Consider the following 12,950-nt stretch of genomic DNA (forward strand, 5'->3'; position numbering starts at 1 on the left):
AGGGAAGAGAGTCAAGGCCTTGAGAACCGTGTAAAGACTATAGACTCAAACACATGAACCAGTGAATGAGAACTGTCTGGAGAAACACAGAGCACAGGCCGGGGTAGGCACTGACTGTGGGGACAGCAGGAGACTGTGGAGAACGGGGAACTCCTCCTGCCTGGTCTGGCGGGCTTGCCTCTAGATACCCCGTGGTTTCTTGGAGACAGAGTTCTCAGATCTTCTGAGTTTTCAAGGCCAGCCAGAAATCTGGGTGTTACATGTATATGTGTGTGAAATCTTTTTGCCAACAAACACACAATTTCTGTAAATAGGTAATATTCAAAGAAAACGTGGCTTTCTGACCCTTTTGTCTTCTGCTTTAGTGCAAAGGTGAGGGATTTAGAGTTAGATCTGGGGCCATCTTTAACTCATTAGCAAAGTGGGCTTGTGGAAGCAATGACTCCTGGGCCTTGACTTACTCATTAATGAAATGGGAATGTTCATACCTGCTTCCAATATGGCTTCTTGAGGCGTTAACAGGAAAATGTATTTTGGAGCCCTGGGTGCAGCAGAGCTACTTAATTAAATGCCTTCTTAGGTTGGAATTTGGGACAATGGGTGGAGTAGGCCTCCTTTCTAGCAACTTGAGCCTTTAAAATTAATAGTTTTCAAATATTAATGCATGACTTGAAGGGAAGCCCCACAAATGGCTCAGTTTCAGAAAAGATGAGGTCCAGGCACTAAAGGTGGGCAGGCATTCATGGGAGAAGTCAAAGGATTTGAACTGGGATTAGAAGGTTTTCCGCCTTTCAAAGCTTCATCCCCTGGGGGCTGGGGGGGGGGGGAAGGGGGGGAAGCAAGTCGAAAGGTTGTTAGAAGTACAGTCCCAGGGTTGGGTGTTATGCATTTTCATTTGAATTAATCTTATTTTCTTGTTCCCTTAGGAAATCACAAATTGACGCAAATAGCAAAAGTAGTTATCAAAATCTGTGAGCACGAGGTATGTGTTTCTATGGTTGTGTTTTCAACGCATCCAGAAGGAGGGTTGGGTGGCTGACGTTTCCTTGTGCAGAATCTCCCAGTGGGTGGCTGGAGTGGTTTTAGAACTTGTTGAGGCACAGACAGCTCCCCTTCTCTTTAAGGAAAAGAAACAGCAAGAAGGAGGGGACCCCTCAATATGCTAGAGGGCACCCTTACCTTAGCCATGATCTAAAGGAGTGGAAATGACCATTTATTTATTTTTAGCTTTGAGTCATGGTCAAGCACTGGACATGCCGAATTTTCTTGGGGGCATAGAGAGAGTTCATAATTTCTTCTCCCCTGAGCCTGTGACATTGAGTCCCGTCCTCTTCAGGCTTCTTGCAGAAGATGGCTGGTTGTTGACATTATTTGGGGAAAGGTCCGGAGTCTCTCTCAGAGAGCAGCACAGTTGTTCTGGAGAGTCTGTCCCTCTTGCAAATACCGGGCGGTGTGATGGTGTGTATGAATCAGACCTGCTAGGCTGCGCGCCCTGCGGCGTGAGTGGTTGGGGGACAGGCGGGTGGCAGGTGTGGGACGAGGAAGGCTTTGTGTATGAGATCCCTGTTGTAAAAACCCGAGATGGAATGGCCTTCACCCTGTCTGTGCCCTTTCTTTCTTTCATTCATTCATATATTCATCAGGAAAACATTTGGATATCTTAGGATACGTTCATGTCTACATAGAGTTTTACAGTCTACATTTTCCACTTAGTTGGAGGGTCTTCCTAGGTAACTAAACACACAGGAAGAACAGAATTTTTCATGGCTGCTCTGATGGTTTTCTTAGTATAATTGTTAGAAAGGTACCTACCAGGTCCAAGGCGGTAAGCATGCCGAGGCATTAGGTACTTCCTGATTGTCTTTTGGAAAAGCTGTAGCAGTTTGTACAACAGCCTGGAACGGACAGGAGTGGCTTTTCTGTGTTCTTTCCAACACTGAAGTTCTAACTGGAAAAAGTACACGCACGCATGGTTTCCCCTCAGTCGGTGCGATCAGTACAAACACAGTGTGACCGGTACAAACACAGTGTGACCAGTACAAACAGGGCCGTCCGCTCTGATTCTGGTCTGCCTGCCTTTGATGACGAGCCATCACGGGCTGTTTTTGATAACTGTTAATGGGCAATTTGGTGATTCGTGTGGGTGACTTGTTCAGTTGTTTCCCCCTTGGGAACTCATTTGTTTCCCTGGATTTGGGAGCTGAAGCATAGGCTCTTAATTGATGGGGTGCCCCGAGGTGGACTTTATTGAGCCCAGATACTCTCTGTCTGGCATTTCGGAATCTACCTGTTGGCAGCACACTGCTGCCTTACGGGCTGCAAGGCCGGGGCTGTCCTGGACCTGCTGTTCCCACTGTGTTCTGCCCAGTACATTTAGAAGAGAAGTAGACTGGGTAGAAAAAGGTACTACATCCCAGCATTCCTTTTTCAATTATAATTACGAATTATAATTATAAAATTAATAGTTAATAATTAACTGAGCACCCACTATGTATTTGGCACCTTACGTGATGCAGGAGATGACAGTTAAACCCCACGGTGACAGGAAGGTGTGGCAACTGCAGGGCAGTGGTGAAGCACATGAGCTTGGAGCCCAACTGCCTGGGTTCACATCTTGGCCCTGCCACTTCGCCGCAGTGAGACCGAGACCATGGTACTTGACATCTTCTTGGGGCCTCATTTTCTTCCTCTCTGAAATAGTGGGGTCTGAATTCAGATCTGCGATGGAGCTTCCGGCGCCCTTGGTTCTAAGTCATGATGATACCTTGGGGGATGTACTTTCTCAAGACAGAGAGTCAGTAATAGAGTTTTCAGACTGGTGTCGGTAACACAGGGCGCCATGGTGTTAATAACTGCTCTGGGTGGGGAGAGTGGAGATGCAGGGACACGGAGCACGGCGTGTGGTGGCCCAAGTGGCCGGGGGGCAGTGAGGAGCTCAGACAGGTATGTCGAGGCCAGACCACACCTGGCTTTGAAGGAACTGATCGGGCGTTTAGATTTCCTTGTTCGTTTCTCAATCTTGGCACTGCTGACATTTGAGGCTGAAGGATTCTTTGTTGTGGGGACCGTCCTGCACATCTGTCCATCACAGATCCCTATCTGCGGCTGGCCCTCCTGGCCCCGAGGTGTGATAACCAGACCTGTCTCCAGACACGGCCAAGTTGCCAAACATTCCTGGAGGTGTTAAATGCCCCGGTAGAGAGCCCCTGGTCTGAGCGGAGGGACAAGATCGAGTTTGTGTTGGTAGAAGGTGGCTCTGGCTGCTGAGGCTGTATGGGGAGTGAACCATAGTGGAAGCTGGGAGACATGTCTCAGAGAGAGAGGGTGGCGGCCTGGCCTGGGTGGCGTGTTGGGGATGGTGACACGTGACCCCGTGGTGTGACTTCGTTCAGCTGATGTTATTTGCCAGTGTCATCTTGCATTTCTTGAGGGCTTAGAAATGTAAGGCCCCTAGGATGCCACATTCTAACTTTGTTTTTTTTCTGTTTTGTGTTGCTTTATAGATGAATGAAATCGAAGTTTGTCCAGAGTGTTATTTAGCTGCTTGCCAAAAACGGGATAACTGGTTTTGTGAGCCTTGTGTAAGTTGGATTTTCTTCCCCTCCTTTCCTGAGCCCTATGCCTGGATGGCTGGTTACCCAAGAAAGCTTTCTCTGGGTGGCTTATTTAACCAAACTTCGGATGAAATTTTTAAATAATTTGTTTTTCCAATAAAAGTTACAGTAGAGCCCTGGCTGGTGTCAGTGGATTGAATGCTGACCTGTAAACCAAAAGGCTGCTGGTTCGATTCCCGGTCAGGGCACATGCCTGGGTTACTGGCTGGGTCCCCAGTTGGGGGTGTGTGAGAGGCAGCCAATCCATGTTTCTCTTGCTTTCTTTCTCCCTCCCTTCCCCTGTCTCTAAAAATAAACAAATAAAATAAAAATCATTAAAAAAAAAACCATGGCAGGGTGAAGGTAACACAGGTAGGAGAACCCTCTTTGGCTGGAAGTTCGTGGGTCAGAGGCAGCGTGGGAAGTGGGTTTATTAGCCTGGGCAGACTATAGGGTTCAGTGTGAAAGGAAGCCCCTCGGAGAGAGCGAGGATGTGCCAAAGCGATGTCGATAGAGGCAGGGGTGGCACATGGACGTGTCATTCACCAGTCTGTTTTAAGAGGTTGGGAACTACCTCCTTCTGCCCCCTTGGATTAAGTCCATTATCTCTCCATGCATGGGCATATGGGGGTGGTCCAGGGAGGAAAATCACCCTTGTTTTCCCCACAGATCTGCATTTTCCAAACGGTCTTCTCCGGGGAGAAGTGGAATTTTGGAGGGAGCTGGAGGTGGTAGTGGAGTGTATTGGGGGACAGGATGGGGCAAGTAAAGTTGAGAATGAGAACGCAGTTCAGGTCTCTTCCTGCTGTTGGGGATTACCACCTCAGTTGGGGATTACCACCTCAGTCTTCAGGGTTTGAGTAGCCCTCCCTAAAGAATGAGTGCGGTTGATCCCGCCCTCTATACAATCTCTTTATAAGGTACAATCCTCCCACCTAACAGAGGCTGTGAGGGTTACCTTCTCTGGGTGGCACAGAAGGGTAGAGTCTCTTGTTCCCGGCCACCCAGGTAATGACGGCACAACCGGGGTTCAAGCCCAGAGCTTTCAGTGTCCAGTTCTTGGTTTCACCCCTTAACCCCACTCCCACCTTCACCCTGGCCTACTAGCCACACCCCTCCTGGGGAACACCACTTGGGGAGACCGTGTGAAACGGTTCTTTTGCAGTTGGTGGCTTCTATCACCTCTATTTTGCTTTATCCCCAAACCCCAAGCTTTATGTGTGTCTCGTGCTGTCAAATACATACGGACTTTGCATTTTGTGTTTCTCTTCCTAGAGCAATCCACATCCCTTGGTCTGGGCAAAACTGAAGGGGTTCCCATTCTGGCCTGCAAAAGCTCTGAGGGATAAAGATGGGCAGGTCGATGCCCGTTTCTTTGGACAACACGACAGGTGGGAGTTAAACACGGGCTACAGACGTGTAGCGTTCACCGAACCTTTGCTACACCGGTGGGTACGAGGGGGCGCCAGGGGGTGGCCGCCATTTTGTTGAGTATCCCGGTGCCAGCCGGTGATCGCGTGCCCAGGGGGTGAAAGATGTTGTCCTGGGCTGTGTCCGGCCTGGGAGTGTGCGGGCTGCAGGTGTTCCAGGTATATTAGAAAAGAATCTTGCTTTCCTGCTTTTGTTGGTGAAACCAGCACTGGAATAAAGTTCCATGGCTGTTGTAAATGCTGCTGTTCTTTTTATTTTATGTTTTTAAATTTTTTTCTGGAGTAAATCAAACCACTGTGCTAATTGGTTTTGAAAATAATGTTCTCAGGGATCGGAGGCATTTTCCCAGATTACCAGTAAATGGATCCCCTATCATGGTGCAGGGTAGTTCCCCCCTGTTCCTTTTCTCTGAAGCAAAAATGGGAAATTATAAGGGGCTGCTATTTTGACAGGTGTGAGCCCTCCCTCCCAGCCTTTCTGCCCTCCCCTTTCCCTTGCTCACAGCCAAGTAAATTATTGCAGCGATTAGCAGTTCCCTTCAGAGCCCAGCCCCCCCGCGTGCTTGAGAACGACAGGTAGGCCGAGATGAGCAGCAGTTAATACCTGAGCTCCATTTTAACAAGTTAAGTCATGATTTAAAAAGGCAAAAGCCCTTTGGAAGCCTCACCAAGCAGTTTGACAAAGTGCGGGAGCGTGGAGGGGAGACTATTTAAGACATAATGCTAAACACAGGGTCCGGCACAAATTACGCCCCCTTTTTATTATAGAATCTTTCATTACAAAATCGTAAGCATGTAAATCTCTCACATAACAATATCACCCTCAAGCACACCCTATGACATGTTAGGTGAAATGTTCAAATTAAAACTATAAATTATCACACCCGTGCTATTTATTACCTGACCAACCACACTTAAGCAGGCGTTACTTCTGCCGGGCCCTGTGTTACATATACACAGCCACAGAACATACCGAACGTACCGTTTATAATTCTGTACAACACCGGGATCTGAAGTACTGCTCTCTTTGTTAACTTTTACTTGTCATCTTGCAAACCAAAGAAAAGAGTGAATTCCAAAGTAATCTACGAAATCATTTACTTAGGAGCCCAGGCCGTGCAGTGTCGGGAGGCGGAGTGGAAGGTAGCCGAGATGATCGTGGGTTTGCTAGGAGGTACAATATTACCCTTTATTTGATTTTGACCTTTTTTGTTGGAAATCTTTTAAAAATTCTTTTATTTGTTCATCCAAAGAAGTATGTATTTGGTGCCTGCTGTGGGCCAGCCAGGCTGTGTGCTGGGTGCTGGGGGTTTAGGGTTGGGTCGGAAGACGCTGTCTCTGCCCCTGAAAAGGCTGACATCCTGGTGGGGAATACAGATGCTGTACAAGTAAACGAGCAGGCACGGGGTCTCTGGTCAGGAGGTACCGGCGGGGCCCAGCGGAGACATGGTAGAGGGGCCGGAGAGAGCAGAGGCTCAGACTCAGGAGGGCCAGGACCCGTTACCGGATGGGGGAGCGGAGGATGAAAAGACACGGGGTTAGGGGGTGGGTTGGTCAGCCCACAGATCCCGTGGGCTGTTGTCAGGAATCTGGCTTTTTTGAAGAACAAGCGGAGTCAGTGGCAGGTTGTATCTCTTCCTGCCTCTTCATTAGAAGACTCGGTGATAACCTTCGTGATGATTCTGGATTATTCTTACCCTATAGTATAACACAGTAGGATAGACTTAGGACATAGACCCAATGCACCCAGTGTTCCCAGGCCCTTAGAGTCTTGGATTCTGCTTTTAGCTGAGCCACTCTGCACGGACCTCTTAACTCCTACTGACAGCCGTTGAAGGTGGCTTAGGGGCACGAGCTGTGCTGGCTCTGTTTCCACATGCTGCCCTCCCCGCGGGGCCCCTACATTTGGGAAAAAGACGGCAGCACCAGTCTCATGTCCGTGAGGTTTTCCCTAGCCCCCTTGGTGTCTTCTGTCCCCTCGGAGGGAATGTGCTGAGCTGCTGGGCTTGTTCTGTGTGAAGGAAGTGCATTGGGCAAGGTGTTACGGACACCCACAGCGGTGCAGGGGCAATATGTTGGCCTTGCAGGCATGTTTCAATGGCCTTGGGCAGGGAGTCCCTGACAGCCGTGGGGGAAGCCACTCCTAAAAGGGTGAGAGTCCGTCCCTCTACAGAGATGTCCTTCAAGCAGAATGCGGGCTGTTTGCCCACAGCCTGCTCTGGGTCAGACCCAGGAGCAAGACCGGGAGACTCCAGCGAGGCTGCAAGCAGGGGAACGTGCTCTTTCGCAGGGAGCTTGCTTTGGGGTTGTAGAGCCAAAACATGAGCTGGGACAGGTGTTAGTGAAACCGATGAAGACAGTAGAATGAGAAATGGCACAGACCATTCCATGTTCATTGTCAAGCTAGTAAGTCCTGGGGCCAGGGAAGGCGCTTCGTGCAAATCAAGGCATGTTCTGAAGAGTCCCATCTCATGCCTTTTGTCCTTTAAAATATCTTGATTTTTCTGTTTTATTTCATAGACACGCACAGTATTATATAAAACTGTAGGAAACATTCTGTTAAATTCCTGCTGAGCCAGCATTAACTGAGCGCTGACTGTGTGGCAGGCGCTTTTTTGGTAGAAGCTGCCTTTCTGCCCATTTTCCCGATGACAAAGCTGAGGCCCAGAGCTAGAAAGTGTAATACTAGCTCCCCTGTGTGACTCTGTGGCCCCCCACGACATTGCCCCCACAGACTTTCTGTTGTTAAGCAAATCTAATTTTCCTTTGAATATTTCCTGGGCCTGCTTAAAGGAAAAGAAACACTCACTTTCCTGAAATCACTTGCCAAGCAACTTCATTGAAGGCACTTAAGAACCTGGGAAGAAAAAGGTAAGGCCCCGATACCAGACGGCAGTGTGGGGGAAACACAGTCACCGTGACCACCGGGCTCAACAGTGCCTGGTGGTGCTGGGACTGGGGCGTTTCCTTTGCTCCCCGTGTCACCACTCCAGGTTGAGGCTCCTCCTCCATGTTGTCAGCGGCAGTGCTGAGGCTGGCTCAGGCCAGGGGGGTCACTTGTCTACAGAGAGCCCTGGGGATCCTGAGTGATCCTCAGATCTATCCAGTCTGGCCCAGTCTCTCGCTCACCCCATTGTAATAAATGGAGTGTAGGCCGTTCTGACTGGCTGCAGGCGGGGTTCTGCGGTCTCAGCAGAGAGACGGCTGTGAGCTGGAGTGGACGGGAAGCCGGTCATTGCCAGCACTCTGAGAGAGCAGCCACCGCTGGGGTGTTCCGTTTTAGGGCATGTTGCTGTCTAGTTGCACACAGCCTGTGCCCTGAAGTCTGCCCCATGCACTTGCTTTGTTTCTCCTGGGCCGCTTTTTCTTCTAAAACTAGGGACGAGATGCTGACTGTGAAACTGTGGGTAAAACGTAATAGAAGAAGCTCGTGTTTTGTTTCTCTTTGAAACCTTAAAAGGCTTGGTAGAGTGGGGCTCAGATTCCTACACCACAGTGCCCGGGAGGGATAGATGGGTGGGGCTTGCAGTAGGCTGGCCGTGGGGGCCATTCCTGCTCACAGCGCTCTTTGCTTCCCACGACTGGACGCCAGGCTTGAGTCTGTGGGCTGTGCAGTACAAAAGGCTGCCTTGGAAAGCACACTCCCACCTGGTTCCCAGCGGCACAGCGGCTCGAGACTGGGGGATGAAGCGTGACCAAGTTACACGTTGGGTGTTTCGGGATTGGCTCTGCCTTCCGCAGAGCATGGGAGTGGTGCGCCCATCTCCTGCCTGTAGCCACTCAGGGTCACTGATTCCAGAAAAGCAGCTCGTGTTCTCGTGAAGGCTCTGCAGGGCACACGGGCGTGTGGGGTGTTGAAGGTGGGAAGGCAGGACCAGCCTGGGAAGTGGAGGGTGTGTCCCGGAGGGCTAAGGGGCCGTTTTCTCATTATTTTCCATGTGAATTATCTTCACATTGAAAACCACGCTCCTCCATTCAGGGTTATGGTTTTCCAACATTTCCTCCTAGTCCCATGGAGAACTCCCGTTTTGAAAGAGAGAGCTTTTTCTTGTTCAAGTGCAGAAGAGTGAGATCGGGGAATAATTTTCTCTTGGGAGGTGTGGTCTAGGATGCAGTGACTGTTTTGTTATTCTCTACCAACCCAAAGCCAAAGGGGAGTTATTATAATTTTTTTAATGGCTTAAAATGACTAAGTTTATTGAGCCTTTTAATAGTTTGGCTAAGTTCATGTCCATGTTCAGTCCTGGTGACAGAACGTGTTTGTTAAGTGCATCGTTTATTAACCATTCCAACCAAGTCATTTTAGAAAAATGGAATATGCATTTAAAAATCTTGGCAAGCATACTAGGCTGGTTTGGTTTGCATTAAGGAAGAAAAGCAATTCTGAAAACAACTTGAGTGTTCGTTCCACCGACAGATGCGTGGGTAAGGGAAATGGGGTATGTGTACACAGTGGGACACTTTCCCTCCTTAAAGAGGAGCCACGACACGGCTGAACGCTTGAGGACATTATGCTAAGTGAACGAAGCCAGTTATATAAGGACAGATACTGCATGATTCCATTCCTATGAGGACCCTAAAACAGCCGAATTCATACCCTCAGAGTGGAGTGGTGGCTGCCAGGGCCTCGGGGAGGCCAACTGGGGGATCGCTATTCAACAGGCATACAGTTTTGATGAAACAGGATGAATACACCAGAGACCTGCCTGCTGTGCAGCCTGGTGCCTGTAGTCAGCAGTTCTGTGCTGTCCATTCCCGTATTTGTTAAGAGGGTAGAACTCACGTCCTGTGTTCTTACCACAATGACGTTTATGAAAGAAAAAGTTAAAAAGAAAAATCTTGGAAATGCCCAGAGTTGACTTAACCTCTCTTTTTTCTTTTGCCCTCCTAGGGCCTGGGTTCCGATAAATAATTGCTACCTCATGTCTAAAGAAATTCCTTTTTCTGTGAAAAAGACTAAAAGCATCTTCAACAGTGCAATGCAGGAGATGGAGGTGTACGTGGAGAACATTCGCAGGAAGTTTGGGGTTTTTAACTACTCTCCGTTCAGGACGCCCTACACGCCCAACAGCCAGTACCAAATGCTGCTCGACCCCAGCAACCCCAGCGCCGGCGCCGCCAGGATAGACAAGCAGGAGAAGGTCAAGCTCAACTTCGACATGACGGCGTCCCCCAAGATCCTGATGAGCAAGCCCATGCTGGGCGGGAGCACCGGCCGCAGGATCTCCTTGTCGGATATGCCCCGCTCCCCCATGAGCACAAACTCCTCTGTGCACACGGGCTCCGACGTGGAGCAGGACCCCGAGAAGAAGACCATGTCGAGCCACTTCAGCGCCAGCGAGGAGTCCATGGACTTCCTGGATAAGAGCACAGGTCAGCTCCGGGCCGGGGAGGGTGGGCAGGCCCCGGGACTCGGGTTTCCATGGGTGCACACCTGGCGGGCCCACGCCAGCCAGCAGCACTGAGCCAGAGGGAGCTTTGTGGAGTTTTACGCCAGTGGAGCAGATGGTAATTTTAAGATGAGCAACGCAGCTGGGTTCCTGCAGGCCGTTTCGCAGAGAGGTGGCTAGATGTCCTTCCAAGCTCAGCCCAGATGCCTCTCAGATGAATCACAGCAGCTTTTTCTGTCTCAAGAACTTCATTTTAATTGAAACATTGTTTTTCTGTCAAATCATGCACTCACATCATTTAGTGCTTTAAATATCAGAGAGACATGCAAGGTAACCCATAATAGTCTTTTCCCCACACGCTGTCCCTCTCCGTAAAGGTCGCCTTGTTGAATAGTTGTCTGGCATTTTTGAGACTCGCTACAGTGAAGTGGTTAATGAGGACACTGCTCTCAGATTCCAGTTCTGCCACCTCTCCCTGTGTGGCTCTGATCAAGGTACCTGACCTCCTAGGCTGTAGTTTCCTCACCTGTGACACGAGGGTAGTAGGACGTGTCCCCGGGGTTCTGGAAGGATTAAGTGAATCAGTGTGCAGAGAGCTCAGGACGGTGCCTGGAAGAGTAAGGGCTACAGAAATGCTGACGGCTCTCATTTCTTTCACTGGTAGCCGATTGAATGCCTGTGTGCATTAGGAGGGGTACTGGCTGGGTGTGCAGAACTTAATGGTGCCTTGAATTCTTTCTGCCCAGGTGTATTTGTTGTATGTTAAATACTTAAGAACTCCATTAGTTCCACAAGGAAGTAGGTTTACTCTCGTTTTTCTTGAAACATGGCCTTCACTGTTTGTGCTTTGTTATTCTACCTTTGAGAGACAGGGCCCAGAGAAGCTTCCCCGCTAAGCATGGTGGTAAAGGTAACCAGCCCTCAGGCTCTGTGCTGGGGAGACTATTTGAGGGGACAGGGCTGGTGAACCCCAGGGCACACGCCCCATCTCAGGCTTCAGCCCTTGGTTGCCAGGCAAGGAGTGTGGACTCATGGTCTTTAGATCTTCACACTCTTCCAGAGACCTGAGAGATCTCTTTCATGTATTGATTACATGAAAATGTTCTTATGTAAAATCTCCCATTATTAAATGTAGACTCAAAATATCTCAGAATATTTTTCAGAATGAATAAAGCACACCTATAGGTTGGACTGCTGGTCTTAGACTTCCTGCCAAAGCAATGACCTTGGGTGGCTTTTCAGACTCCCTCCTTCCCTCCCCCGCCCGCTGCCTTTCACTCAGAACCCTAAGGAGGAGGCCTCAGTTCTTCAAGAGGCTGCAGAAGGCCCCAGAGGATGAAATGATAAGGACTCAGTTCTTTGTGAGCTCCATCCCACCCGTGTGGGTTGTGTTGGTTCTTCTTGGTTGTGGTTGGTTGGTTACTTTCAGGTGCTGCTGGTAGCTGTTCCCAAAATGCTATAGGTGGAGAGGAGAGAGCTAAGTAGAACCAGTGGCTTCTTGGAAACAAGGCTGCAGCCTCTCCAGTTCTGGTGGTAGCCAGGTGCACCTAGGCACTCCCGGCTGGGTTTTTAGTGCTTTGTCCCAGGACGACGGAACTTGTGCGGACGGTGTTAGAAAAGCTTCCCTTTGGCCCTCTCGTGTCTGACCTCTCGGATTCCAGCATGCGATTCCATGTAACAGAACAGGGTGCGGCATCACCCAGACTCCCCAGCCCGTGCGTTCCCACGCGCGTGCGCAGTTGAGCAAGTGCGGTGACCTTGGCAGAGAGACACTGGGCAGGATCACTGTCGCCTGGACTTTTGTTGCCCCCTCTCAGTACCACCTATTTCATTAACATTCTTACACGTCAAGCCTCCGACGGAGCTTCATCCTAAGCTAAATAAGTAAAATGTATGAACTCACGTCTTTACATTGCTTGTGGTATTTTTTCCTAAAACCCATGAAGTGAGTACCTAACTTGTAAAATAACAACACGTGGGCCCGTGAACCCCCTGTGCTTCTCCTGGTCCGCGTTTCAGGGCGCGTGGTTTCACGTGAAGGCAGGAACACCTATCACGTGTCGACTGTCGCGTCTTCCTTCTTCTTCCCTCGGGAGGCAGAGAGGTTGAGATGCCATCAGAAGTCCTGACAAAATTCCTCATCGTTTGAGTAGGTTTTAGATGCTTTAGTAGATTTCTCCAAATACAGTCCCCTCGTGGGTATGTGCCTGGGTCATTTGGCTAATCACGCGTACAGGAAGAGAAGGTAATACTCACAATTGCTTTAGTCTTACAAGTTGCCCTCTTTTCTGTTAGGAGCCAGATAGTAAATATTTTAGGCTTTGTATGTTTCGTGAACTATTAATCCTTTTCATTATTTTCCCCCAGCCATTGAAAAAAGGTAAAAGAAACACCCTTCTTAGCTTGCAGGTATACAAGAACAGGTGGTGTGCTGGATTTGGTCCTTGGGTCAGTTTGCCAACCTTTACTACAGACTAAGAGACACTGAGCCAGTCTCCCCATTTGATGGAAGGCCAGTTGAGGTTCCTGTGAGGAGT

General features: G+C 49.4%; 1 protein-coding gene across 24 annotated transcripts in view; it reads left to right on the forward strand.

Annotated features, from left to right (window-relative positions):
* The window catches only part of ZMYND8 (zinc finger MYND-type containing 8), a 105,504-nt gene that overhangs the window by 51,151 nt on the left and 41,403 nt on the right, over positions 1 to 12,950 (forward strand). For 13 of the 24 annotated variants that reach the window (XM_045194446.3, XM_045194450.3, XM_045194443.3 and 10 more), the window contains 6 exons: positions 927 to 982; positions 3,504 to 3,581; positions 4,869 to 4,984; positions 6,129 to 6,197; positions 7,817 to 7,894; positions 9,915 to 10,396. In XM_045194446.3, the coding sequence (XP_045050381.2) occupies positions 927 to 982; positions 3,504 to 3,581; positions 4,869 to 4,984; positions 6,129 to 6,197; positions 7,817 to 7,894; positions 9,915 to 10,396 (879 nt within the window). The remainder of the gene's footprint in view (positions 1 to 926; positions 983 to 3,503; positions 3,582 to 4,868; positions 4,985 to 6,128; positions 6,198 to 7,816; positions 7,895 to 9,914; positions 10,397 to 12,950) is intronic. The other 11 variants (XM_024559186.4, XM_024559188.4, XM_071221739.1 and 8 more) reach the window with 2 other exon arrangements.

Source organism: Desmodus rotundus, chromosome 6 (genome assembly GCF_022682495.2).
Source record: "Desmodus rotundus isolate HL8 chromosome 6, HLdesRot8A.1, whole genome shotgun sequence".
NCBI lineage: Eukaryota > Metazoa > Chordata > Mammalia > Chiroptera > Phyllostomidae > Desmodus > Desmodus rotundus.